Here is a 27,775-nt window from a genome sequence, read left to right on the forward strand (position 1 = left end):
GGAGACAGCGAGGAAAATACCGCAGCAGCTTTTATTTACAGGCCCCTGGGGCGGGGGCTGCTATTGCACAGTGCGAGGGGAGGGGGCGGCCCCGAACCCCCCCCCAGTGGCCACCGAACCCCCCAATGGCCCCAAATCCCCCCGGGGGGCACAAACCCAGAGCCCCCCCAGCTGCCCTGGCACCCCCAAACCCCCTCGGGACAGAAATGAGGAGGGGGAACCCCCCCAGAGCGGCCCCTGCCTGTCCCACCCGCGCTCTCACTCTGGGGGAGGCTGAATAAATAAATAAAAATATATTAACACTGACTTATAAAACCCGTCGTGAGCCTGGGGTGCCGGGGGTCCTTTCTCCCCACCCTGGAGCATTTGAGGGGGATCCTGGGGGGTCCCTTCTGCCTCCTGGAGTATTTGAGGGGTTCCTGGGGGTCCTTTCCCCACCTTGAAAGATGTGAGGGGGGTCCTGGGGGTCCCTGGCGTATTTGAGGAGGGTCCTGGCGGGGGGGGGGGGGTCCCTTCCCCATCTCGCCCCCCCACACACACTTTGGGGGTGCCCGGGGGGGGGTCGTTCCCATCTCCTCCTGGGGGGTTCCCGGGGTTCCCTGTGCCGGTGTCGGTCCCGGGGGTCTCTCAGCACTCGGGGGGCGCCCCGAAGCACCGGCGGCACTCGGAGGCTCTGGCGCTCGGGGGCTGCGCCCGCCGCCGCCGCAGCTCGTCCCGGCCCGGGGCCCCGCCCAGCTTGGCCAGCGCCGAACGGTACCGGCGGTCAAAGGCGGCTGGGGGGGACACGCGGGGGTCAGCACGGACACCCCCGGACCCCCCCCGTGTACCCCCCCCGGACACACCCTGAGCACCCCATGGCCCTCCGAGCCCCCCAGACCCACCGTGTCCCTCTGTGCCACCCCCAATGTCACCCCCGTGCCCCCCGTACCGATGTCCGTGTGCTCCCGGCCCAGCGCCGCCAGCGTCAGGAACAGCAGCTCCCGGTAAATGCTCCTGCAGGAGGGGACAGGGAGGGGGGATTTGGGGGGAATTTGAGGGGGTTTTGGGGAGATTTGGGGGGGAATTTGGGGGGGGTTAGAATTTGGGGGTGTGTCCGTACCTGTGCAGGGTGCGGGGGGCTTTGGGGTCCGCCAGGGTCTCCAGGAAGAGCCCAATGGCTTTGTGCACCTCATTGAGCCCCACATGGCTCAGCAGGGCCTCCAGGAAGGGCAGCGAGAACGGGGGTGCCGGGGGGCCCCAGGGGTGCAGCCGGGGGGGGATGTTACCTGAGGGACCCCAAAATGTGACCCCAGTGTCCCCAAATCCCCAGGATTGTCACCTGGGGGACCCCAAAGGTGAGCCCAGTGTCCCCAAGGTGTCCCCGATTCCCCTCTTTGCTCTTGGCCATTCCCCTCCTCCTTCCATCCCCCCGTTTACCCCATCCCCACATCTCCCAATCCCATGTCCCCATTCCAAAATCCCCAATCCCATATCCCCATACCCCAAATCCAATCCTCCACCCCAAATCCCAGCCCCAATCCCATATCCCCATCCCCATATCCCCAATCCCACACCCCAAATCCAATCCTCCAATCCCACCCCCCAAATCCCACACCCCAATCCCATATCCCACACCCCCATTCCCATATCCCAATCTCCCCAATCCCAGTCCCTGTTCTCACTGTGCAGCCTCCAGATCACGTAGAGGGGGGGGCAGCTCTCGGGGTCGGGGCTCAGCACATCCCACAGGAGCCTCACACGGACACGGGAGGGCTCGGGGGGCTGCACGATGGGGGGGGGGGGTCAGGACCACCAAGGACCCCCCAGACACCCCAAGATCCCCACCAGAGCCCCCCCAGAACTCCCCAGAGCCCCCCAAGCGCACCTGTGGGTCCGGGGGGGCGTGCTGGGAGCCCAGCAGCAGCAGGGGCAGCTGGCTGGGCAGCGCCAGGCGCTGGAAGAACCAGAGCAGGTTCCAGTAGATGATGGGGTGTTTGTCCACCAGCTCGGGCCGCGCCAGCAGCTCCCCGCCCTCGTTCTCCACCAGGCTCTCGAGCTCCTTGCGCAGCACCAGGGGGCTCAGGTAGGCAAAGGCCACGCGCTCCCGGCGCCACGAGGGCTGCAGGGGGGGACACACGATGGGGACACCCAGATTAGGCAGGGGGACACGATGGGGACACCCGGATTAGGGGGGGACACGTTGGGGACACCCGGATTGGGAGGGGGACACGATGGGGACACCTGGATTGGGAGGGGGGGACACGATGGGGACACCCAGATTAGGCAGGGGGACACGATGGGGACACCCGGATTAGGGGGGGACACGTTGGGGACACCCGGATTGGGAGGGGGACACAATGGGGACACCCGGATTGGGAGGGGGGGACACAATGGGGACACCCGGATTGGGAGGGGGACACGATGGGGACACCCGGATTGGGAGGGGGGGACACGATGGGGACACCCGGATTAGGGGGGGACACGATGGGGACACCCGGACTGGGAGGCGGGGACAACCTCTGCCCACCCCTGGAACACTCCGGGACCTGGGAGCACCCCCTGTCCAGACCTGGGAATGGGGGGCAAGCCCCAAATTAGAGGGGAGGGACCCCCTAGAATGCACCAGGACGTGAGAATGTGGGGGGGGACACACTTGGGACCCCCTGCCCAGCCCAGAACCACCAAAGCACCCCCGGTGACCCCAAATCCTGGCTGGGACTGTCCCAACCCCAATTTCAGGGATGAGGGACCCCACCCCACCATTCCCAGCCCCCCCCATTCCCAGTCCCCCCCAGTACCGGGGTCTCGGCGCAGCCGTTGCACAGCCCGGGGGTCCCGGGGGTCTCGGGGGTCCCGTCCAGCTCCAGGCAGCGCCGGCGGTCACTGAGCACCGGCCCCTGTGGGGAGGGGGGCACCGGGGGGGGGCTGCGGGACAGACAGGGGGGTCAGAGTAATGGGGGGCACCAAGGAACCCCCAAAGGGTGGATGGATGGATGGATGGATGGATGGATGGATGGATGGATGGATGGATGGATGGATGGATGGATGGATGGATGATGGATGGATGGATGGATGGATGGATGGACGGACGGATGGATGATGGATGATGGATGGATGATGGATGGACGGATGATGGATGGATGATGGATGGATGATGGATGGACGGATGATGGATGGATGATGGATGATGGATGGATGGTGGATGGATGGATGGACGGATGGATGATGGATGGATGGTGGATGGATGGATGGATGGATGGATGGATGGATGGATGGATGGATGATGGATGGATGGATGGATGATGGATGGATGGATGGATGGATGGATGGATGGATGGATGATGGATGGATGGATGGATGGATGGATGGATGGATGGATGGATGATGGATGGATGGATGGATGGATGGATGATGGATGGATGATGGATGGATGGATGGATGGATGGATGATGGATGGATGATGGATGGATGGATGGATGGATGGATGGACGGATGGATGGATGGATGGATGATGGATGGATGGATCCATGGATGGATGGATGATGGATGGATGATGGATGGATGGATGGATGGATGATGGATGGATGATGGATGGATGGATGGATGGATGGATGGATGGATGGATGGATGGATGATGGATGGATGGATCCATGGATGATGGATGGATGGATGATGGATGGATGGATCCATGGATCCATGGATGGATGATGGATGGGGGGAATGGTGGGGAGCAAAGAGGGGGGTTGGGGACACCTTGGGGACATGGGGAGGGCAGTGGGGATCCCTGGGGGCGTCCCCGGGGGTGGCACCTGGGGGGCCGCCGGAGGTCGCGGATCTCGATGCTCAGGAAGGGCACGAAGGAGCGGGAGCAGAAGGGGCACGAGGTGTTGAGGTTGGAGTCGTCCGAGGTCCAGCCGGCCATGAGCTCCTCATCGAACACGAGCGCGGCACAGCCCGGGCAGCGCGAGCAGCTGGACAGCAGCACCTGCGGGCACGGCTCACTCTGACCCCAAAGGCAGCTGTGCCCCCTAAACCTGGGCTCTGCCCCCCTAAACCCGAGCTCTGACCCCCCAAACCTCAGCTCTGACCCCCAGACCCCAGATCTGCCACCCAAAGCCCAGCTCTGTCCCCCAAACCTCGGCTGTGCCCCCCAAATCTCATCTCTGCCCCCCCCCCATTTCCCACCTCCAGGCCGGGGGGCTCCGTCCCCGCCCCCCCGTCCGTGCAGGGCTCCCCTGAGGCTTTGGGGGCGCCGCTGCTGCCCCCCGAGGCATCGGACAGGTCCAGTTCACTGCCCAGGGACACCGAGCTCTGGGGAGAGACGGGGGACACACGGGGGTCAGTGGGGGCGGCCGGACAGACGGATGGACAGACAGACGGACGGACAGACGGACAGACACGGTACCTCGGAGGCCGTGGACTCGGGGCGCTCCCGGGGCCGCAGCAGGGTCCCGGCGGGGCTGCGCCGTGAGGTGGGGGGGTCCCCGTCCCGGTGCTCCGACCCCCGGCGACCCCCGGGCTCCCGGGGGGGCTCCGAGGGGCGCGGGGGGCGCTTACCGGGGGACAGCAGCTGCTGCAGCTTGGCCGCCAAGCCCCGGCGCGGGGTCACCCCCCCGGGACCCCCACCCCCGGCACCACCGGAACCCCCCGCCCCGGGCCCCTCGTCGCCGCCGCTGTCGTCGGTGGCGATGTCCGAGAGGCTCCCGTCGGCCGAACCGGGGGGGCCCCGCGGGCGGTGGGGAGGGGGCGGCGGGGTGGGGGTCACCGGGAGCAGGGGGGGCTCCCCGGGACCCTCCCGGGCCGCCCCCGCCTCGGTGCGGGCGGGGAAACTGAGGCTGCCGCTCTTGACGAGCCGCGGGGCCGGCACCGGGTCCCGGAGGCTCCGGCCCGCCCAGGTGGTCTGGCGGTGCAGGGGGGGGCGCGGGGCGGGGGGCGCACGGTCACCTGGGGGGGGGACAGAACAGAGGGGTCAGGGACAGAGGGGTCAGGGACAGAGGGGTCAGCACAGCAGCCCCCAACCATGGCGGGGGACAGAGGGGTCAGGGACAGCAGATCCCACCCCTGGGGGGGCTCAGTCACCTGGGGAGGACAAGGGGGTGTCAACGACCCCCATAACATCCCCCCCCCCCGCCCCAGGGGGGTGACAAGAGGGGGACAGGGGACAATCACCGGGTCTCCCCCATGCCCTGGAGATGCTCAGAGGGGCTCAATCACCCACAGGGGGCCCAGGTGTGGTGAGTGTGGTGCCACCCCCTCTGTGCCCCCCGTGTCCTCACCAGGGGGGTCTCAGTCACCTGAGAGGGCCCAGGTGTGGTGAGTGTGGTGCCACCCCCTCTGTGCCCCCCGTGCCCTCACCAGGGGGGTCTCCAGCCGCTCTCTGGCGCTGCCTCTGCCTCAGGGGCTGCCGGAACTGCGCCGCCCCCAGCACCACGTTCCGCAGCTTGGCCCAGCGCAAGCGCCCCCCCTGCGTCCCCGCCGGCCATTTGCTCTCCAGCACCGCCTGCCGGGGGGGCGCAGGGGGGGTTAGGGGTGGCCAGGGGACCCCCAGCACCCCCCCCAGGGCGTCCCCTCCGTGTCACCTTGTTGTAGTAGCCGTAGGTGACGGTGTTGGGGACGATGCCGGCGCGCTTCATCTCCAGCAGGACGCGCACGGACAGCACGGGCTCACCGTACTGCCCGCACAGCTGCATCAGGATGCGGTAGCACACCTGGGGGGCACCTCCCCGTCAGCCTGGGGGGCACCCCGGGCACCCCTCCGGCCTCAGGATGCCACAGAGCCCCAGCAGCACAAGCTGTGCCAATCCCCAGCTGGACGCCAATGCCCAGGACTCCTCAGACACCGCCCTGGGCAGCCCTTCCAAAGCCTGAGCAGCTTCTTCAGGAGGGATTTTCCCAAATATCCACCCTGAGGCTCCCCTGGCCCAGCTCTCATCCTGTCCCTGTTCCCTGGGAGCAGAGCCTGACCCATCCCCTGGCTGTCCCCTCCTGGCAGGAGCTGTGCAGAGCCACCAGGTCCCCCTGAAAAGGGCTGAGCCCCTTTCCAGCTCCCTCAGGAATTCTCCATTCCCCTCTCCTGCTGCTCCAGCCCCTCCAAGTCCCTCCTGCCCTGAGAACTGGACACAGCACTGGACACTGGACCCAGCCCTGGACACTGGACCCAGCCCTGGACACTGGACCCAGCACTGGACAGTGGCCACAGTTTCCCATATCCCTCATCCTCCAGCCCCACTGACCCCAGCAGTGCCACCCCAGACAGGAGGGGACAGGAGTAGGACCTGACTCATCCCCTGGCTGTCCCCTCCTGTCAGGAGCTGTGCAGAGCCACAGAGTCCTCTCAGAGCCTTCTTTTCTCCCTTTCCAGCTCCCTCACACGTTCTCCATTCCCCTCTCCTGCTGCTCCAGCCCCTCCAAGTCCCTCCTGCCCTGAGAACTGGACCCAGCCCTGGACACCAACCACAGTTTCCCGTTTCCCTCATCCTCCAGCCCCACTGACCCCATCAGTGCCACCCCACAGCAGCTGCCCCTTTTTCCTGCAGGTTCTGGGGCAGGACCTGACCCACCTCGTCGGGCAGCACCACCTTGTGCTGCTCCATCTTGCGCAGCACGTCGTAGGCCAGCTGCAGCGCCCGCAGCTTGGCAGGGGCAGCGCGCACCTGCGTGGGCAGGTACAGGAACCAGAGGCCGTAGCAGTGCCCCAGCAGGCACCGTGCCCACAGCTCGGGCACCGCCGACGACTTCTGGGCCACCCGCTGGGCCACCTTCATCTCCTGGGGACACCAGGGGACAGTCAGGGAATGGGAGCTGAGCCCTCAGTGCCGTGCCCAGCTGGGCACCTGGCCGGGTGGCACAACTCAGAGACACCTGTGCGGGTGCTGTCCCAGCTGGGCACCTGTTCGGGTGGCACAGCTCAGGGGCACCTGTGTGAGTGTTGTTGCCATCTCACAGGTGGCACAGCTCACAGGGACACTTAGCCAGGTGCTGTCCCACCTGCCCAGGTGTCCCAGCAGCCGTGCCCAGGTGCTGTCCCTCACCTGCTTGGTGCGCCGTGGCGCGGGGCTGCTCGGGGCGCTGCTCCTGGCCTGGCACAGCTGAGCCACCAGAGGGTCCCGGGGGGGCTCCAGCAGCTCCGGGCGCAGCGTGGGGAACCCGTCATACCTGGGTGTGGGGGGCACAGGTGAGGGGGGTTTGGGGAGGGGGACACCCAGGGAGGGGCCCGGGGGTCTCACCTGTAGCGCGCGGGGGGCTCGGCCCCGTCGGGCCCCGCCGGCTGCTCCGGGGGGGTGATGAACACCGTGTGCTCCCCACCACGGGGGTCGTCCAGCTCCATCAGGGGCGTGTCCTCGGGCTTCTCCAGGTCCACCTGCACCTGGAGGGGCGGCGGGGTCAGCAGGGGGACGGAGGGGACACAGGGACACATGGAGGGGACACAGAGACAAACAGAAAGGACACAGGGACACACGGAGGGGACACAGGGACACGTGGAGGGAACACAGGGACACACAGAAAGGACACAGGGACACATGGAGGGGACACAGAGACACACGGAGGGGACACAGGGACACACGGAAAGGACACAGGGACACACAGAGGGGACACAGGGACACACAGAAAGGACACAGGGACACATGGAGGGGACACAGAGACACACGGAGGGGACACAGGGACACACAGAAAGGACACAGGGACACATGGAGGGGACACAGGGACACACGGAGGGGACACAGAGACACACAGAAAGGACACAGGGACACACAGAGGGGACACAGGGACACACAGAAGGGACACAGGGACACACCTTGGGGACACCTGTGAGGAACTTGAGGCAGGGAGTGAGTGACACACAAGGGACACGCAAGGGGGACACACCTTGGGGACACCTGTGAGGAACTCAAGGCAGGGAGTGAAGGACACACAGAGGGGACACAGGGACACACCTTGGGAACTCAAGGTGGGGAGCAAGGGACACACAAGGGACACAAAGGGGACACAGGTGTGAGGAACTCAAGGCAGGGAGAGAAGGACAGACGAGGGACATGCAAAGGGGACAGAGGGACACACCTTGTGGACACCTGTGAGGAACTCAAGGCAGGGTGTGAGGGACACACAAGGGACATGCAGAGGGGACACAGGGACACACCTTGTGGACACAGCTGTCGAAGAACTCAAGGCAGGGAGCAAGGGACACACAAGGGACATGCAGAGGGGACACACCTTGTCGACGCAGGTGTCAAAGAACTCAAGGCAGGGAGCAAGGGACACAGAGGGGACACACAAGGGACACAGAGGGGACACAGAGGGGACACAGGGACACACCTTGTCGACGCAGGTGTCGAAGAACTCGAGGCAGGGCTCGCGGTCGCTGGCGAAGGAGCAGTCCTCGATGAACTGCGTGAAGAGCTGCGTGCGCAGCAGCTGCCCATAGAAACGCTGGTACGCCCGCTCGCGGGAGCGCAGGAACCCTGGGGACACAAAGGGGACACGAAGGGGGCATTGGGGTGGCATGGGATCAATGGGATGGGATGGGACGGGATGGGATGGGATGTAGAGGATGGGATGGGATGCACAGGATGGGATCGATGGGATGGGATGGGAACGGGAATGAGATGGGATCAATGGGATGTACAGGACGGAATGGGATGGGATGCACAGGATAGGAAGCACCAGATGGGATGGGATACAAAGGATGGGATGCACGGGATGGGATGGGATGGGATGGGATGGGATGGGATGGGATGGGATGGGACGGGACGAAGATGAGCAGGAACCAGCCGGACAGGACAGCACAGAACTCACAAGGACACCCCGCCATGTCCCCCCCAGCACCCCAATGCCCTGCTCTCCCTGGAGGGCGAAGAGGCTGCCGGTGTTGCAGCCGGCCGGGGCAGGCACAATGGGGTGCAGGATGGGATGGGAACAGGAATGGGAATGGGATGGGATCAGTGGGATGAGATGGGATGCACAGGACAGGATGGGACAAAGACAAGCTAGAACCAGCCGGACAGGACAGCACAGAACTCATGTTCTCACACCCTGCGTGTCCCCCCCAGCACCCCAGTCCCCCGCTCACCCTGGAGCGCGAAGAGGCTGCCGGCGTCGCGGCCGGCCGGGGCGGGCGCGGGCGCGATGGGCCGCAGGAAGGAGCGGTACCCGCGCAGGGCACAGGCCATGAAGCGCAGGAAGGCCGCCCGGGCCTCCAGCTCCAGCTGCGCCCGCCGCGCCCCCGCCGCCTCCGCGTCACTCAGAACCAGCTCCGGGGGCTCCTCCTCGCCCGGCGCGCTCAGCACTGCGGGGACACGACGGGACAGGGTCAGTGCTGGGGACAGCGATGGGACAGGGTCAGTGCTGGGGACAGGGATGGGACAGGGTGGGTACCGGGGACAGGGATGGGACAGGGTCAGTGCTGGGGACAGGGATGGGACAGGGTTGGCACTGGGGACAGGGATGGGACAGTGTTGGCACTGGGGACAGGATTGGGACAGTGTTGGCACTGGGGACACGGATGGGACAGGGTCGCGACCAGGGACACTCAGCTGGACAAGTCTCCTATGGCTGCAAAGCCCCAGGGGTGGGGTCAGTTGGGAAGCAACGCCCAGGGAATGAGGGAGTGAAGCCACAGCTCTGATCCTGCTTGGGAAATGCTCCCAGGCAGGGGGGGAATTCAGGGTGGCTTCTGTCCCCAGTGGGTCCCTCCCAGTTTGGGCAGTTCCATGATAAACAGCAGAGCTGGGGGTTGTGGTGACCCCCAGATCCCCCAGACCCCCAGACCCCCCAGGCCGGCCCCAGGCCCCCCACTCACGCTCATCCAGCTGCTGGGACAGGCTGTGCAGCGAGGCCAGCAGCACCTTGCAGGGCCGGCGGGGCAGCGCGCGGGGCGACAGCAGCTTCCGCTCCTCGCTCCTGGGGACACAGGCACGAGGGCAGGGCGGGACCCCCGGGACCCCCTGGGACCCCCTACCCGCCCCCAGCCCTGGGGACACTCACTGGAAAATGGTGTTGGTGTCCAGGTCGACGAAGATGACGTCGCGGGGGGGCTCGTAGAGGTCGAAGTAGCTGGAGTGGATGCCTACAATGAAGGGCACGGGGGCACACAGCACGTCAGCCAGCGCCAGCGGGCACAGCGGGATGTAGGGGCACTGCCAGCGCAGGGGGAAGATCATCTGGGGACAGGACGAGGGTGGTCAGCGCCGCAGGGCCCCCACCAGGCGGGATGGGGGTCCCGGCGCCGCGGGGTGGGGTCTCCAGAGCTGTGGGACCGGGATCACCAATGGCTTGGGAGCGGGATGCCCAGTCCTGTGGGATCAGGGCCCCCAGCAGCACAAAATGGGGATGCCCAGCACTGTGGCGGGGAGATCTCCATGGCACATCCCCAGCACTGTGGGATCAGTGCTCCCAACACCACAGGACAGGGATCCCCAGTGCTGAGGGACAGCAATCCCCAGTGCCACAGGTCCCCAGTGCTGAGGGACATCAATCCCAGCACTGAGGGACAGCAATCCCAGTGCTGAGGGGTGGCAATCCCCAGTGCCACAGGTCCCCAGCACTGTGGGACCAGGATCCCCAGTGCCACAGGTCCCCAGTGCTGAGGGACAGCGATCCCAGTGCTGAGGGACAGCAATCCCCAGTGCCACAGGTCCCCAGTGCTGAGGGACAGCAATCCCAGTGCTGAGGGGTGGCAATCCCCAGTGCCACAGGTCCCCAGCACTGTGGGACAGCAATCCCCAGTGCCACAGGTCCCCAGTGCTGAGGGACAGCAATTCCAGTGCCACAGGTCCCCAGCGCTGAGGGACAGCGATCCCATTGCTGAGGGACATCAATCCCTGTGCCACAGGTCCCCAGCGCTGTGGGACCAGGATCCCCAGCACAGCAGGTCCCCAGCCCCATGGTGGCACGTCCCCTCAGTGTCCCTGCAGTGTCCCCTGCGGTCACTCACCGCCACCAGGGCTTCACCCACGCTGGTCAGGACATCGGGGCGCAGGGAGTGGATGAGCAGCTTCTGCTCGGTGAGGACGGCCACCAGCAGCGCCACCGCGTTGTCGGGGCCCAGGTTCTGCAGCAGCGTCAGGAAACTGGCCCCGCTGAGGGTGGGGACATCACCTGGTCACCCACAGCCCCCTCCCCACCTGTCCCCCCTCCCAACAGCACCCCCCAGTCCTACCTGAGGGGCAGCGGGGAGGACACGGGCCGGCACAGCAGCAGGCTGTCATAGGGGGACATCTGCAGGGACACACGGACGTGGTGGTGGGGGACACAGGGACACACTGAGCTGGGATGGGATGGGCTGGGATGGGATGGGAAGGGAACAATGGGATGGGATGGGATGGGATGGGAACAATGGGATGGGATGGGATGGGATGGGATGGGATGGGATGGGATGGGATGGGATGGGGTGGGATGGGATGGGAACAATGGGATGGGATGGGATGGGATGGGATGGGATGGGATGGGATGGGATGGGATGGGATGGGATGGGATGGGATGGGATGGGATGGGATGGGGTGGGGTGGGATGGGATGGGATGGGATGGGATGGGATGGGATGGGACGGTCACCCCCTCCCCAGGTGACTCACCTGGACCAGGATCCGCGGGCGCTGCGGGGACGGGAAGGGCACGTTGTGCATGAAGTGGGAGATGTGCCTGCGGGCGGAGCGGCCCCGTCAGCGCGGGGGTGGCCGCGGGCCCCCGTCCCCCCCGGAGCCCCCCCCGGACCCCGCTCACGTCTCCAGGGGCAGCACGTGGGGGCCCGAGATGGAGTAGCGGTAGATGAACATGAGGAACTTGCGGAAGACGTCGAAGAAGGGCCAGTGGGACAGCACGCAGATGCTCTTGCGGGTGTGCAGCGAGCGCCCGGGCACCGGCCGCCGGTCCACCACGCTGAGCAGCCCCAGGCGCAGCGCCTGCGCCTCCGACAGCCGCTCCCGGGGAAACGCCTCGTGGAACTGGATGGCGGCGCCGTACACCTGCGGGGCACCCCGGGCTGTCAGGGCACCCCTGGCACTGCGATCCTGGGCCCATGAGGGATGGGAACCCCTGGCACTGGGATCCTGGGCCCACGAGGGATGGGAACCCCTGGCACTGTGATCCTGGGCCCACAAGGGATGGGAACCCCTGGCACTGGGATCCTGGGCCCACAAGGGATGGGAACCCCTGGCACTGGGATCCTGGGCCCATGACAGATGGGAATCCCTGGCACTGGGATCCTGGGCCCATGACAGATGGGAACCCCTGGCACTGGGATCCTGGGCCCATGACAGATGGGAACCCCTGGCACCAGAAATCCTGAGCCCACAGCACCAGGAAGCTCTGGCACCAGGATCCCTGTCCCATGAGGGATGGGCACCCCTGCACTGGGGATCCCAGGCCCATGAGGGATGGGAACTCTTGGCACAGGGATCCCGGGCCCACAGTGCCAGGAACCCCGGGCATCAGGATCCCTGTGCCACGAGGGATGGGAACCCCAGGCACAAGGATCCACAGAGCCAGGAACCCATGGCACCAGGATCCTGGTCCCACGAGGGATGGAAACCCCAGGCACAGGGATCCACAGAGCCAGGTACCCATGGCACAGGGATCCTGGTCCCACGAGGGAAGGGAACCCCTGGCACTGGGATCCCGGTCCCACAAGGCTGTGGGTGCTGTGGGCACCCAACCCCTCCCATGGCACTGGGGACCCCCATCCCACCCCCCCGAGCCCCCTGTCCTGCCGTGCCTTGTCCCCCGAGGCGCCGGTGAGGACGAAGGTGGAGAAGACGGGCAGGGGGTACTTGGTGCCCACGGGCCAGCTCTCGATGGTGGCCCCCATGGGCAGGCAGAACACGGGCACCGACTCGGGCAGAGGGAAGGACTCACTGTCCTGCTCGGGGTAGCGGCTCAGCAGCCCTGCACGGACACACGGACAGCCGGACACGTGGACACCAGACACCGGGATCAGCGCCCCAGGTCATCTCACCCACCCCAGTGAGGAGGGGGCAGCCGGGTGTGTGCCCATAGCTCCACAAAATCACCCCCCAAAACTTTCCCCCAACAGGAAACAAAACTGCCCCCAACCCCAGTAAGAGACCCCAGTGTCACCCCAGTAAGGGACCCCAGTGTCACCCCAGTAAGAGACTCCACTGTCACCCCAGTAAGGGACCCCAGTGTCACCCCAGTAAGGGATATCACACTTTCCAAGAGACCCCATTGTCACCCCAGTAAGGGACTCCACTGTCACCCCAGTAAGGGACTCCACTGTCACCCCAGTAAGGGACACCACACTTCCCAGTAAGGAACCCCATTGTCCCCCCTCCCCAGCAAGTGACTCCAGTCCCAAAAGCCTGGCAAGGCCCCCCCAGGGGTGCTGGGGGGGCTGAAGGGCCCCACCTTGTGCTCCCCAAACCCCCCTGAGGAGACCCAGGGGCTCCCGCGCCTCCCCCAAATCAGCCCCACACCAGCTGGACAAAACAAACACAAAATAAAATAATAAAATAATTGTGACAATAAACAACTCTGGCTCCCCCTGCGAGGCCCCAAAACCCCCAGCCCCAGGTCCCCACCTGCCTCGTAGACCAGCGTGTTGTCCTTGGCCACGGCGATCTTGTAGCACAGGAACAACGCGGGGCCCCACTGCAAGGAGGGATTTGGGGCTCAGCGCGGGCTGGGCAGCACCAGAGCGATGAGAGGGACCCCCCCAAACGCACCATGCTGGTGTTGAGGTTCTTGTCCACGCGGCAGAAGGTGTGGGGGGTGCTCTCTCCCTTGCTGGGCATCACCAGGCAGATGTCGGTGACCCCCAGCGTGTGGTGCCCGGGGGGCTCGGCCGCGCGCCGGAACGTCAGGAACGTGCGCTGGTGGCCCGGGGAGCCCGAGGCCAGGTTGGCAGAGCGGCTGTAGGGGGTCGTGTCCAGGATCTGGTACCCCGGCTTGGGCCGGTCCTTGCCCTCATAGTGCACCCTGAGGGGGTGGGAGTGTCACAGAAGGGGTTTTATGAAAAATCCTTTCCTTGGGGTTGTTGCTGCTGAGAAGCTGAGAGGCCTCAGGAACAAAATGTAAAAAATGGTTGTCTGCTTCTGTGGGACGCAACAGGTGGGTCTGGGATTGGTCTCATGGGGTTGTTTCTAATTAATGGCCAATCACAGTCCAGCTGTTTTGACTGTCTCAGTCAGTTCAAGCCTTTGTTATCATTCTGTTTCTATTCTTAGCTAGCTGTCCAAAGAAATCCCTTTTTCTATTTTTTTAGTATAGTTTTAATATAATATATATCATAAAATAATAAACCAAGCCTTCTGAAACATAAAATCAACATTCTCATCTCTTCCCTCATCCTAAGACCCCTGTGAACACCACCCCAGGGAGAGGGGTGAGGGGAACCCCAGGAGCTGCCAGCAGCACCTCTGGGGTCCTTCCCAGCTTCCCAAACTCTTCCCTCTCCTGGTTATTTCCCAGTTTCCCAAACTCTTCCCACTCCAGGTCCTTCCCAGCTTCCCAAACTCTCCCCACTCTGGGTTATTTCCCAGCTTCCCAAACTCTTGCCTCTCCTGGTTATTTCCCAGTTTCCCAAACTCTTCCCCCTCTGGGTTCTTCCCCAGCTTCCCAAACTCTTCCCTTCCAGGTTCTTTCCCAGTTTCCCAAACTCTTCCCCCTCCTGGTTATTTCCCAGCTTCCCAAACTCTTCCCCTTCCAGGTTCTTTCCCAGTTTCCCAAACTCTTCCCCGGGGCTGCTGTGACCCAGAGCAGGACTCGGCCGCCCCCCACTCACCCCAGCTCGATCAGGGGGGGTTTGTCCCGCCCTCGTTTGTAGCACAGGAACATCTGGGGGTTGTTGAGCAGCCCCGCGTTGAGGTCCACGGGGTGGCCGGACGTGCTGGTCTCGATGCAGGTGAAGCCCTGGGGCACCTCCTCGCCCTGCGAGCGGATGATCACGGCCACGTCCGTGATGGGCTCCCCGGGCCGCGCCGGCCGCGGCTGCTGCTCCTCCTCCAGCGCCCGCGACCCCTCCGCCAGCCCGGCCACCACGAAATAATCCACGAGCTGCGGGGGCTTCTCGTCCGACATGGCTGTCACAGCATCTGCGGGGACACGGCCGATGATGCCGCCACCCCCGCCGGCGACGGGAAGGGAAGGGAAGGGAGGAGTTTTCCGGTCACGCCGCGGGACATAGGGACCCCCCAGAGCCTCCAGCCACCCCCGAGCACGGGCAGATCCCCTCGGTAGTGGCCGGAGAGAGGACGGAACCCCCAGCCCGAGGCACCCCCGGTTCGCTTTGGGGACCCGCTCCCTTCTGTGCCCCCTCGCTGTCCCCAGCGCCGCCGGGCCCCAGCAGCACACCCGGTGCCCAAAGTCCCCCCGGTCCCCGGAGCCCCTCCGGTGTCCCAGTCCCCAAAGTCCCCCCGGTCTCCGGAGTCCGCCCGGTGTCCCCAGTCCCCTTCGGTGCCCGTGGCACCCCCGGTTTGCCCACGGGGAGCGGCGGAGCCGGAGAACGGGGGCAGCAGGAAAGGGGAAGGAAGCGGCGCCAGGCCCGGGCCGCGCACGTCACCCCGGCCCCGCCACACCGGGGGGGCCACACAGCCGCGACCCCACCGCGGACACCCCCAGGGGCAGCGGGGTGGCACCGTGACCCCGGGAGGGCAGCCCCGGTACGGAGGTCGCGGTCGCTGCACCGAGGGGTGCCAGCGGTGACACCCCCTCAGACGGGCGGCGACAGCCCCGGGGACAGTGACAGGGACAGCGACAGCCCTGCCTGGGGGTCACCTCCCGCCGAGGGCCTGCGGGAGTCCCCCATCCCTGTGTCCCCCCCGGTGACCCCCCGGAGGATCCTCTGTCCCCGTGTCCCTCCCGGTGGCGCCTCCGGAGGGTTCCCCATCCCCGTGGCCGCCCCGCTGGCCCCCCCGGCGGGGTCCGCATCCCCGTGTTCCCCCCTCCCGGTGACTCCCCCACATGCGGCCCGGGGCCTTCCCCGAGCCCAGACCCGGCCCTGCAGCCCCCGCAGCCCCCGCGGGACCCCTGGCCCGGCCCCTCCCGGGTGTGTCCCCCCCCCCCCACCTCCCGGTACCTGCGGGCCGGGCCGGGCCGGGCCGGGGCCGCGTCTTTGGGCTCCGCTGGGCCGCGACCGCGCGCCCGCCCGGCGCCCGCCCGCCACGGCGCCCCCTGGCGGCGCGGAGGACTCGGGGGACCGACCGGGGAACACCGCCCCCCGCCCCAAAAACTCAGAACCCCCCGAAACCCTCAGAAAATCCTCAGAACCCCCTCCCCAAAATCCTCAGAACCCCTCCCCAAAATCGTCAGAACCCCTCCCCAAAATCCTCAGAATTCCCCTGAAATCCTCAGAACCCCTCCACAAAATCCTCAGAACTTCCCCCAAAATCCTCGGAACCCCCTCCCTAAAATCCTCAGAACCCTGCCCCAAAATCCTCAGAACCCCTTCCAAATCCTCAGAAAGAACCCCCCAAAATCCTCAGAACGCCCCCAAAATCCTCAGAGCCCCCTCCCCAAAATCCTCAGAACCCCGTCCCCCAAATCCCCCAGAAACTGGGGGGGGGGGGGATCTGAACCCCCCCTTTTAACCTCCCCAAAATCAACCACACGCCAGCAGGAGGGGGGGGATTTAATTAACATAGAATATATTTTAAAAAATAATAATAATAATAAATCACTCTGGCTCCCTCCGGGGGGGGCCCAGGGCCCCCCACCCGCGGACGGGCCCCCCAATTTTGGGGAGGGGGGCGGGGGGCAAAGTTACAAGTGCTTTCTACACGTCCCCGGCAGCTGGGTAATTTGGGGAGGGGGGCTGGGGGTACATATTGGGGAGGGGGGAGCGGGATTTCTCCTTAAACATGATGATTAGCCGGAAAAATGATAAAATAAAGGCAGAAGCGGCCCCCCCGAGCCCCCCCCGGGGGTCTCTACCTACAGGGTTATGTACAGCCCCACCCGGGGGTGCTGGATTGCAGCCCCCTCCCCAAAATTTCCCGGGGTTCGGTGCCAGGTGGGGTCTGGGGGTGGTGGGAATTAGAGGAGGGGGCGCTGGGTGGAACCCCCCAGGATGTTTGGGGGGGGGGGGGGTGCCTGGATTGTCTCCCCCTCCCCAACTTTCCCCACCCCGAGGTGGTCCCGGGGTTTTCCTGGAGAACAGAACCCGGTGGGAGCTGGGGGGAGAGGAACTGGGGGGTGCTGGGGACCCCCCCCCAGCCTCGGAAGGAGCAAAAGGAGCCCTTGAGAGCCGCGGCTGGAGCCCCCTCCCCACATTCCCAGGATTTTCCTGGGATGACGGTGACAGGTGGGGCCAATTCCCAGAGCGGGAACTGGGGAGGGGGCTTGGCACGGACCCCCCCAGACTCACTGGAGGCGGTCGCAGCCCTTGACAGCAACAGTTTGGGGGGTCCGGACGGAGCCCCCCGCCCATTTTTCTGGGACTGGGGGGGGTCGCAGCTCCCTCCAGCCGGGTTTGGGCCGCCCGTTCCCGCCCCTCCCGGTGCATTCCCGGTGCTGTCCCGGTGCATTCCCGGTGCTGTCCCGGCCTTTCAGCGGGAGCGCAGCGGGCGGCGGGGCCGGGGGGCGGCCCCGGGGGCGGGGATGGCGGGGGGGGGCGCGGCCCCGGGGCCGCCCCGGGCTCACTGGAGGCGGTCGGAGCGGAAGGAATCCTCGACGGCGGGGTCGGTGAGCAGCGCGCAGGGGTCGCTCAGCATGCTCAGCCCGTCCAGCGTCAGCGGCTCGATGCGCAGCTCCTCCTCCAGCCCCCCCAGCCCCCCCAGAGACCCCCCCTCCACCTCGAAGCCCGGGACCCCCGCCAGAGCCGTGGCGATCTCCTTGGACAGCCCGGGGGGGGAATCGCCTGCGGGGAAGGGTGGGGGGGACACGGGGGTCAGCAGGGACAAACCCTCTGTGACAGCCCAGAGAGCCCCGGGACACCCCAGAGAGCCCCAGGACAACCCAGAGACCCCTGGGACACCCCAGAGAGCCCCAGGACACCCCAGAGAGCCCCGGGACACCCCAGAGAGCCCTGGGACACCCCAGAGACCCCCGGGACACCCTACAGAGCCCCTGTGACACCCCAGAGAGCCCTGGGACACCCCAGAGACCCCTGGGACACCCCAGAGAGCCCCAGGACACCCCACGGAGCCCCTGTGACACCCCAGAGAGCCCCAGGACACCCCAGAGAGCCCCAGGACAACCCAGAGAGCCCCGGGACACCCCACAGAGCCCCGGGACAACCCAGAGACCTCCGGGACACCCCAGAGACCTCCGGGACACCCCAGAGAGCCCCAGGACACCCCACGGAGCCCCTGTGACACCCCAGAGACACCCGGGACACCCCAGAGAGCCCTGGGACACCCCACAGAGCCCCCTGCCCACCCAACTTCCTGTGACACCCCAGAGATCCCCAGCCCCTCCAGGCTCCCCTCCCAGGACACCCCAGAGACCCCCAGGACACCCCACAAACCCCCAGAGACCCCCAGGACCCCCCCAGCCCCCCCACCTGTGAAGATGATGTTGGGGATGGGGCCGTGGCGGCTGCAGTTGCTCAGGTTTGGGCGGCTCAGGCCGGGGGGGTCGTAGCCCCCCTCGCTCGGGGGGTAACTCAGGGCCCCCCCCAAATCCTCGGGGAAGCCTCCGCTGTTCCCGGGGGGGCTCTCCCCGATCCCGAACTGCTCCAGCTGCAGGGGGGGGGACACAGGAGGTGAGACCCCCCCAGAGGGAGGTGAGACCCCCAGAGGGTGCCCTGACCCCATCTCTCCCCCAGTGACCCACCCAGAGGGTCCCCATGTCCCCCATGCAGGGTCCCCACCCCCATGTCCCCCTTACCCCCCTGACCCCATATCCACCCCAAAAGGACCCTCCTGACAGGTCCCCATCCCCATGTCCCCCATGCAGGGTCCCCCATCCCCATGTTCCCCTCCCCACCCCCCTGATGGGTCCCTGTCCCCACGTCCCCCTCCCCGTCCCCATGTCCCCCCAGAGTGTCCCCGTCCCCATGTCCCCCTCCCCGTCCCCATATCCCCCCAGTGTCCATGTCCCCATGTCCCCCCAGAGTGTCCCTGTCCCCATGTCCCCCCAGTGTCCCTGTCCCCATGTCCCCCTCCCTGTCCCCATATCCCCCCAGAGTGTCCCTGTCCCCATGTCCCCCTCCCTGTCCCCATATCCCCCCAGTGTCCATGTCCCCATGTCCCCCCAGAGTGTCCCTGTCCCCATGTCCCCCTCCCTGTCCCCATATCCCCCAGTGTCCCTGTCCCCATGTCCCCCTCCCCGTCCCCATGTCCCCCCAGAGTGTCCCTGTCCCCACGTCCCCCTCGCCGTGCCCCACTCACGCTGCCCAGGCCGAAGTCTCCGTGGGGCTGTGCCAGGGGCTGCCCCAGGGGGGTCCCGGGGGTGTAGGGGGGGTTGTAGGGGCGCGGGGGGGGGCGCGGGGGCCCTCGGGGGGGGCTGGGAGCCCAGCAGCATCCCCGGCTGCCCGTAGGGGTACGGGGGCAGCCGCTGCTCCGCCGGCAGCTTGCTGGTGTCCAGGGGGACGCCCTGTGGAGACAACAGGGGGAGGGGGGCGTCAGCACCGCCCCCCGAGGGTGGGGGGCTCCCCCAGCCCCCCCGGCGCCGGCAGGAGCCGTCCCTGAGACCCCCGAAACAGCCACGGCTGCAGCCGGACCCCTGTGAGGGGAGGGGGCCTGGAAGGGACATGGGGGGCCCTGGAAGGGACATGGGGGACCCTGGAAGGGACACGGGGGTCCCCCCCACTGGCCCTGAGCATGGGGAGGGGCTGTGGGAGTGAGGGGGGCCCTGGGGTGTGGGTGAGATGAGGATGGAAACGAGACAAGAAGTGAAGGGCAGGAGGAGGGGAGAGGAGAGGAAGAGGAGGATGAGGAGGTTGAGGACAAGCAGGACAAAGAGGAGGGAGAGGAGGGCCAAGATAAGGACAAGGGTGGGGAAGAGGAGAAAGAAGAAAAAGAAGAGAAAGAATGGGGAAGAGGACGAGGAGGAAGGAGACGAGGAGAAGGAGAAGGAAGGAGAAAGGAGGAAAAAGGGGACGAGGAAGAGGAGGAAGAGGACAAAGACGAGGCCCAAGACAAGGACGAGGATGGGGAAGAGGAGAAAGAGAAGAGAAAGAGGAGGAAGAAGAGAAAGAGAAGGAACACGAGAACAATGAGAAGAAGGAGGATGGGGAAGAGGACAAGGAGGAAGGAGACGAGGAGGAGGAGGAGGAGGAAGGGGAAAGGAAGAGAAGGGGGACGAGGAAGAGGAGGAAGAGGACAAAGATGAGGTCCAAGACAAGGACAAGGACGGGGCAGAGGAGAAAGAGAAAGAAGAAAAAGAAGAGAAAGAGGAGGAAGAAAAAGAGGAGAAAGAACTCAAGAAGGATGAGAAGAAGGAGGATGGGGAAGAGGACAAGGAGGAAGGGGAGAGGAGGAGGAGCAGGAGAAGGAAGGGGAAAAGAGGAAGAGGAGAAGAAAGGGGAAAGGAGGAGGAGAAGGAAAGGGGGAAAGGAGGAGGAGGAGAAGGAAGGGGAAAGGAGGAGGAGAAGGAAAGGGGGAAAGGAGGAGGAGGAGGAGGAGGAGGAAGGGGAAAGGAGGAGGAGAAGGAAGGGGAAAGGAGGAGGAAGAGGAGGAAGGGGGAAGGAGGAGGAGAAGGAAGGGGAAGGGGAAAGAAGGAGGAAGAGGAGGAAGGGGAGAGGAGGAGGAGGAGGCCGAGGAAGAGGAGGCGGCGGCGCTGGAGCGGGGGCGATGCGTACCTGGGTGATGGAGGACAATGTGGGTGACATTGTTGGTGAGAACTGTTTGGGGTGCTGCCGTCTGCAGTCGCCGGCCACGGGCAGGGACAGGGGGCTGAGCGGGACGCGCCGGCGGGGCGAGGTGGCCGCGAAGGAGCCGCCCAGCCCCGAGGGCAGGCTGGGGTTGCTGGGCGAGGACTGGAGGGGCTGCGGGCGGGGGGACGTGGGCAGCGAGGGGTTGGAGAGCGAGGAGGACAGGGAGGAAGGCAGGGACTGGTTGGAGAGAGAGGAGGGGATGGAGGAGCTGCTGTGGGAGGACTGGAGCGAGGGGTTGCTGAGGGAGGCCTGGAGGGAGGGGCTGCGCAGGGAGGCCTGGAGGTTGGGATTGCTCAGGGAGGACTGCAGGGACGGGTTACTCAGGGAGCTCTGCAGAGGTGAGGGGAGTCCTGTGGGGACAAAAACAGAGAGCACCGTTACCCCAGCACGGCCCCGAGCCCCGGGACGGCCCGGGCGGGGCTCCCCGGGGGCACGGCGGGGGATGGAGGGGGGACAAAACGATGGAGACGGACACGGGGACGGACACACACCCCGGGCAGGGGGACAGCGGCGGGAGGGGGCACCAGGGTGGGAGATGGGCTCCTCCCAGAGCCCCGTGAGACCCCTGGCACCGTCAGAGCCCAGGGAATGAGAGCTGGGCTCCCCCCAGGGACCCACAACACCAATGGACCCTATAGGGCAACAGGGTGGGAGCTGGGCTCCCCCCAGGGACCTACAAAGCCATTGGACCCCATAGAGCAACAAGGTGGGAGCTGAGCTCCCCCCACACACCCCCAGGACCCCCAAATCCATCAGAGCCATCCCCACCCCACTCCCAGACTGGGATCCCTGGAGCTGCCACAGCGACCCCAGGACACCTCCTGGGGGGGGTGGGGGGATCTGTGTCCCCCCACGCTGGCCAGGGGTCCCCATCTCTGTTTGCTGGACACTGGCCGAGGCTCCTGTGTCCCCCAGAGCAGTTCCCAGCCTGGGGACCCCCTCTGGCCCCCCGTGTGCCCCCGGTGCAGGGAGGGGGTCCCAGCTCACCTGGGGGGTCGTAGCCCAGCCCGACGCCGGCGCTGCCGCTGATGCCCAGGTGGGTCATGGTGGTGGCCAGGTTGGAGGTGCTGCTGCCCCCGCTCAGGGGCGGGTACGGGGCCTCCTCAGGGTCCAGGGGGGTGGGCAGGGGGGATGGGAAGTGCAGCGTGGTCAGGTCGGGCAGGGACCCCCCCGTGTTGAGGGCCGAGGGCATGAGGGGCACGTTGGCAGGTTGATCCGGGGACGGGAATATGCTGGGACAGGGGGGAGAGACACAGGATCAGAGCAGGAGAGGGGCTCCCCCAGTGGCCCCTGTGTCCCTTTCCCACCCCCAGCCCCTCTCTGAGATCCCCCTCCCCATCCCAGCCTCCCCCAGCACTCACTGGATTCCCGGGACCTCGCAGGAGCGTGGCCGGGCCGAGGAGGACGAGAGCTGTGGGATCAAAGGATGGGAATGAGGCCAGGCCAGGCCACAGGGCTGGGGGACACAGGGGGGACGTCCCCACCCACCTTCTTGGTGTCCCAGGGCTTCAGCGAGTGCTTGTTGTCATCGAAGTTCTCTTCGATGGGAGGCACTTGGAAAAGAAACACTGGGAAGGGCAGGGGGGGTCAGTGGGAGCAGGAGGGGGCAGAGGGGGGTTCGCTCAGAGCCCCCCAGCACAGAGAAAGAGAAGAACACAACACTCCCACACTGGGGACCCAGCTGGGTGCCACGCTCACCTTTGCTGTCTGAGTCCCCGTCCAGGAAACCTGTGGGGGAGCAGGAGGGTGAGGGGAGCACAGAGGGGAGGGGGGGCTGCCCTGGGAGCCCCCAGACCCCTCAGGGGGAGCGGGGGGCGCTCACCAGCTCGGCGGCCAGGGGGGGGCCCGGCCTGGGAGGGGCCCAGGTAGGAGTCCTGGGGCGTGGGGTTCATCACGCTCGTGTGCAGCGCCGAATCCGAGTTCGTCCTGGGAATGGGGAGAGCTGCCTGGATCCGGGCTCAGCCTGGCCCCCTCCCCACTGACCGACAGCCCCCTCCCCACTGACAGCCCCCAGCCCAGCCCCACACCCCTCCTGGTGCCCCCTCCCCCTGTGCCCCCAGACTGGCTCCGCTCCCGGCTCCTCCACCACCCCCCGGCATGGGGGGACCCCCAGGGACCCTCTGGGGACCCTTTAGGGGCTGGGGGCACCCAGGGTGTTCCCACTGAGTTGTTGCAAGGCAGAGGAGGGCAGGGAAGGGCTGGGAAAAGGCGGCTGGGACGAGGGACAAAGAGGGACATTGTTCAGCTGCGGCACTGGGGAGCAAAGGGACCCCTCCAGAGGGGGGCCCTGAGGGGGAGTCAGGGGCCACCTCCTCCCCAGGGGGGTCCAGGGCCACCTCCTCTGCAGAAAGGGCTGGAGCCTGGCTTGGGAACGGGGAGAAAACGGAATCAATGCATCCATTACCTGTTGAGAGCCGAGGGCAGCCGGAATAAATGTCCTTTCTCCATGGGGAAATTGCTCCAGGGCATGGTCCTGAGGGAAAAGGGGATCAGGAGAGGCAATGGCGGGGGGAACAAGGAGCTACAGGGGAGGCAGGGACCCCTCAGTGATCCAGGACCCCATTCCCTGCCTGGGAGGGCTGGGAACGGCAGGGAGATGGAACAGGGACAGGGACACGGCTGTCACACGCCATACTGGGGACAAGGACATGGCTGTCACACGCCATACTGGGACAGAGACACTCCAGGGACAGAGCTGCAGCTTGGACTTGTCACCTGTCCCTGGGGATTCCTCTTACTGGATGAAATTCCCCCTCAAACCCCCACTTTGTGGGACAATCCTGGAATCTGAGAGGCAGCAGCTTCCCTCTGCCCCCATCCCAGATCCCAGGAATCCCCAGGAATCCCAGGCAGCTCTGGCCGCCTGTGCCAGAGCCTCTGCCACTCCCAAACCTCCAGGATGGGGAAGGGATGGGAAAGGGATGGGAACAGGCTGGGGAAGGGATGGGAAAGGGATGGGAAAGGGATGGGAAAGGGATGGGAAAGGGATGGGAAAGGGATGGGAATGGGATGGGAATGGGATGAGAAAGGGATGGGAACAGGCTGGGGAAGGGATGGGAAAGGGATGGGAAAGGGATGGGAATGGGATGGGAATGGGATGGGAAAGGGATGAGAAAGGGATGGGGAAGGGATGGGAATGGGATGGGAATGGGATGGGAACAGGCTGGGAATGGGCACCTGGGATCCAGAGAAAGCAGGGAATTACTTCCTCCAGGATAGGAATGGGATGGGAACAGGATGGGGAAGGGATGGGAACGGGATGGGAATGGGCACCAGGGATCCAGGGCAGGCAGGGAATCACCTCCTCCAGGATGGGAATGGGATGGGAATGGGATGAGAATGGGCACCAGGGATCCAGGGCAGGCAGGGAATTACTTCCTCCAGGATGGGAATGGGATGGGAACAGGATGGGGAAGGGATGGGAATGGGCACCAGGGATCCAGGGCAGGCAGGGAATCACCTCCTCCAGCTGGGCTCAGGTGGTGGTGACAGGTACGTGGGTCCGTAGGGAGAGCTGTCGATGTGGGGGGCACGTTAAGGGACACACAGAGAGCAGGGGGGGCTCCCGAATGCCCTGGGAAGGGCGGGAGGGCTGGGACACTGCTGGGGACACGGGACAAAGGATATCTGGCGGACGTAGCGGCGCAGGGGGGACATCATCCGGCGCGGGTCCCGCTGCACGCGCTCCACCAGCCCGTGGTGCCGCGTGCTCCGCGTGGAATCCAGCGGGGACGGGCCCTGAGGGGAGGGGGAACGGCTGAGCCCACCCAGGAAGGGCTCAGGACCCCCAGCTCCCCCCTTCGTGGGAGCGGGTGAAGGGATTGGGGAGCGTCCCTGTGTCCCCAGACGCCCCCTGGAGTCACCTGGAAGTCGGGCACGCCGCTGCCGATCTGGTTGACGTTGGGCAGGGAGCCGCTGTAGAAGGGCCCCCGGCTGTGGGCCAGCCGCAGCTTCTGCGCCTGCAGCTGGGGGGACACGGCGTGGGGGACACGTCAGGGGCGTCCTGGGCTGTCCAGCACCCCCTGGGACACCCAGGCTGCCCTTCAGGGGGGACACGTTGGATCCGGGCCCTTCCCGTACATCCAGAGTGGGATGGATGAGAGCCGGGATCCCAAGAGGATCCCACAGTCCCAGAGCAGAGGCTGAGCCTGGCTGTCCCTGTCCCAGACAGGCTCTGGAGTCAGATCCAGAGGGATTTTCCACCTCATCCACCCAAGGCCACCCCGGAGATTCCAGCACAGAGCGGGACTCAAGGCCGGTGGAAGGAGTCACAGCAAAGCACGGCGGGAGATAAGGGGATCCCAGAAAACACCCGAGAGCTGGGATTCCCAGCAAAGGGAACGGCCCCCACCACCCCCCAGCAGCAGGGCATGGGCCAACCCCCCCATCCTGCCAGAGCAGGGTTCCCCTGATCACCCCTCCCTGCTCCCAGTGCCCGGGGAGGGAGGAATTCCCTGGGCTGAACCCACAGGAATCCCCTGTCCCTCTGGAGCCGGGGGTCCCTAAATAAATCCAAGAATTGTTGCTCCTCAGTGCCTGGAGAAATCCCAGGGAGAGAGAAGCTGAAGCCCAAAAAACAGCTGAGAAACGGGAAACACCGAATTCCTGAGCGTAAAACCGTGGAAATCCAGATCCAGAGGGAAAAACAAGGAAAACAACCCAAAAAACCCAGGAGATTTAGGCAGCAGCTGGCGGGATTAGCGCCCGGAGCTGCGCTGGGGCTTAAGGTCTTGGGATGGAGCATGGAGCTGTGAGCCAGGATCCCTGTGGGAGCCTGGAACCTGGGAGCAGCTCTGAAAGAGCCGGGAAAAACTCCAGGAACCACGGAGCAAAGCTGGGGGGGGCTGTGGATCCCACCCGAGAACTGATCGGGCAGGGATGAGGGGAGGAATTCCCAGAGGAGCCATCCCAGAGAGGGATCAGGGAGTGGATTCCTAAGGGAATGATTCCAGAGAGGGATCAGGGAGTGGATTCTCAGAGGAATGATTCCAGAGAGGGATCAGGGAGTGGATTCCTAAGGGAATGATTCCAGAGAGGGATCAGGGAGTGGATTCCCAGAGGAATGATTCCAGAGAGGGATCAGGGAGTGGATTCCCAGAGGAATGATTCCAGGCAGGGATCAGGGCATGGATTCTCAGAGGAATGATTCCAGGCAGGGATGAGGGAAGGAATTCTCAGATAAACGATTCCAGGCAAGGATCAGAGGGTGAATTCCCAAAGGAATGATCCCAGGCAAGGATCGGGGAGGGAATTCCCAGAGGAGCCATCCCAGAGTGGATTCCTAGAGGAATGATTCCAGGCAAGGGATTGGGGAAGGAATTCCCAGAGGAATGATTCCAGGCAGGGATGAGGGAAGGAATTCCCAGAGGAATGATTCCAGGCAGGGATCAGCACAGCCCCGCTGCACATTAACCAGCTGTTTGCTCTGCAAACACGGCCCCAAAATCCCTGTGGATGGAAGCACCCGGGGATGCTCCACCCCGTTCCTAAACTCCCCAGGAAGGGACAGAAAAGTCCAGCCCATCCCCAAACTCCCCAAGGATGTCCCTGTGACGGCGGCAGTGACATCCCAGAGCCCGGGTCCCCACAGAGCCGGGAGCCACGGGGCTCTCCAAGCCAAAAATTCCCGGTTTTGGAAGCTCTGCTGAGTATTCCCTGGATTTCCCCAGGGTCGGCGCTGCCCCCATCCCCTGGACGAGCCTCCCCGGACTCCACACTCCACACCCTCGCTCCTCCGTCCTGCACTTTGGGCCGGGAAGGACCAAATCCCACCAAACGCCGGGATGGTTGGAAATTCCCACAGGTTTCGGGAGGCAATTCCTGACCAGCTCCACATCTGGAGCATTCCCGGTTTTCCCGATTCCCTCCGAGTTCCCCGCACTCGCCTTTCCCGGAGCTGCCGGGTGGGATTTATCCCAGATATTCCATCCCTGCTTCTCCCAGCTCCCAACAAGCCCAACCTGAGCATCCCCCGAGGGTCTCCGAGGACAGGGACAGAGCCCGGAGCTCCGCGGAGGGGACACGGGGTGGGATCCCAGCGATCAGGGATCCTTTTCCCACCCTGATTCCGCTGGACACGCCGGGATCCACCCGGAGCCCCCCTGGACCCCCTCCCCAAAATCCTCACAGCCCCCTCCAACACCCCCAAACCCTTCTCAGCTCTTCCGGACCCTTCTACCCTCAGCCCAAATCCTTCAGAGCACCCCTCGACCCCTTAAACTCCCCCCCAACACCCTCGCAGCCTCCTTAGCCCCCTCTTAGCCCCCTTCCCAAATGCTTCACAGGCCCCCCCATCCCCTCACGACCCCTCCAGCCGCCCCACACCCTCGCCCCCGCATCCCCTCAAGATCCCCCCAAATCACGACCCCCGCCAGCTCCTCAAGACCCCCCTCAGCCCCTCACGATTCCCTCAGTCCCCACCCCCTCAGCCCCGGTCCCCCCCAGCCCCTCACGGCTCCTCCGCCCCGGCCCCCCCCGCCCCGCGGCGCATCCGGCGCGCGGCCCGTCCTCACCCGTGTGGAGCAGATCTCCATCATGACCTCCTCGAAGGCCGCGGTCTCCTCCGCCTGCCGCTGCTTCTGCAGTGCGATCTTCTCGCTGAACTTGCGCGGGTTGGACGCACCGGCGCCGGCCGAGGGTCCCGCGCCGGGCCCGGGCCCGGCCCCCGCGCCCGCCGCCGCCATCTTCCCCGCTCCGCCGCTCAGCCGCCGCCGCCGCGCGTGGCACGCCGGGCTCTGTAGTTCAGCAGGCCGTGCCAACAGCAGCGTGTGCTGGGTGTCTGGACTACAACTCCCAGTGATCGGTGCGAGCGCTACGCAGGGAGCGCTGGGAAATGGAGGCACCGGGTTATGAAGTACTGGGGGGTGAGGGAGGCTGGGACTACAAATCCCGGAGAGCAGCGCGAGAGCGCGGGGCGGGGAAAGGGCGTGATCTGCGCTGCGAGGGGAATGGGACGGACGAGGATGGAGGGGCTCAGAAATGGGGGCGGCTCTGGGGGGGTACAGCGGGGTCACCCCCTCCCCAAGCCTAGG

The 27,775-nt window shown here is 65.5% G+C and overlaps 2 protein-coding genes across 3 annotated transcripts; both read right to left on the minus strand.

Annotated features, from left to right (window-relative positions):
- Positions 1-12: 12 nt before the first annotated feature.
- Positions 13-16,067, minus strand: DENND4B (DENN domain containing 4B). The gene is made up of 27 exons (XM_036397759.2): positions 16,005-16,067; positions 14,712-15,021; positions 13,654-13,906; positions 13,510-13,579; positions 12,687-12,856; positions 11,696-11,937; positions 11,548-11,614; positions 11,135-11,193; positions 10,910-11,054; positions 9,961-10,136; positions 9,776-9,876; positions 9,047-9,262; positions 8,293-8,438; positions 7,206-7,345; positions 7,011-7,134; positions 6,540-6,746; positions 5,559-5,687; positions 5,335-5,479; positions 4,385-4,923; positions 4,165-4,290; positions 3,789-3,964; positions 2,778-2,904; positions 1,865-2,098; positions 1,662-1,761; positions 1,100-1,265; positions 929-993; positions 13-773 (listed from the first exon to the last, which is right to left on the minus strand). The coding sequence occupies exons 2-27, from the start codon at positions 15,005-15,007 to the stop codon at positions 628-630; spliced, it is 4,365 nt and encodes a 1,454-aa protein (XP_036253652.1). The 5' UTR covers positions 15,008-15,021; positions 16,005-16,067; the 3' UTR covers positions 13-627.
- A 488-nt stretch (positions 16,068-16,555) lies between these two features.
- On the minus strand, positions 16,556-27,427 carry CRTC2 (CREB regulated transcription coactivator 2). 2 transcript variants are annotated; one of them, XM_054517611.1, is made up of 14 exons: positions 27,257-27,427; positions 24,608-24,709; positions 24,370-24,482; positions 24,205-24,264; positions 23,149-23,217; positions 22,567-22,670; positions 22,443-22,472; positions 22,233-22,312; positions 22,106-22,155; positions 21,732-21,976; positions 20,670-21,094; positions 19,258-19,462; positions 18,429-18,606; positions 16,556-17,783 (listed from the first exon to the last, which is right to left on the minus strand). In XM_054517611.1, exons 1-14 carry the CDS (start codon positions 27,425-27,427, stop codon positions 17,288-17,290), a joined length of 2,328 nt encoding a protein of 775 aa, XP_054373586.1. In that variant the 3' UTR covers positions 16,556-17,287. The 2 variants fall into 2 exon arrangements, with proteins under 2 accessions (XP_054373586.1, XP_054373585.1); XM_054517610.1 differs by lacking the exons at positions 16,556-17,783; positions 18,429-18,606; positions 19,258-19,462 and having other exon boundaries at positions 19,473-21,094.
- Between the last annotated feature and the right edge of the window lie 348 nt (positions 27,428-27,775).

This window comes from Molothrus ater, chromosome 29, assembly GCF_012460135.2.
Source record: "Molothrus ater isolate BHLD 08-10-18 breed brown headed cowbird chromosome 29, BPBGC_Mater_1.1, whole genome shotgun sequence".
Taxonomy (NCBI): Eukaryota; Metazoa; Chordata; class Aves; order Passeriformes; family Icteridae; genus Molothrus; species Molothrus ater.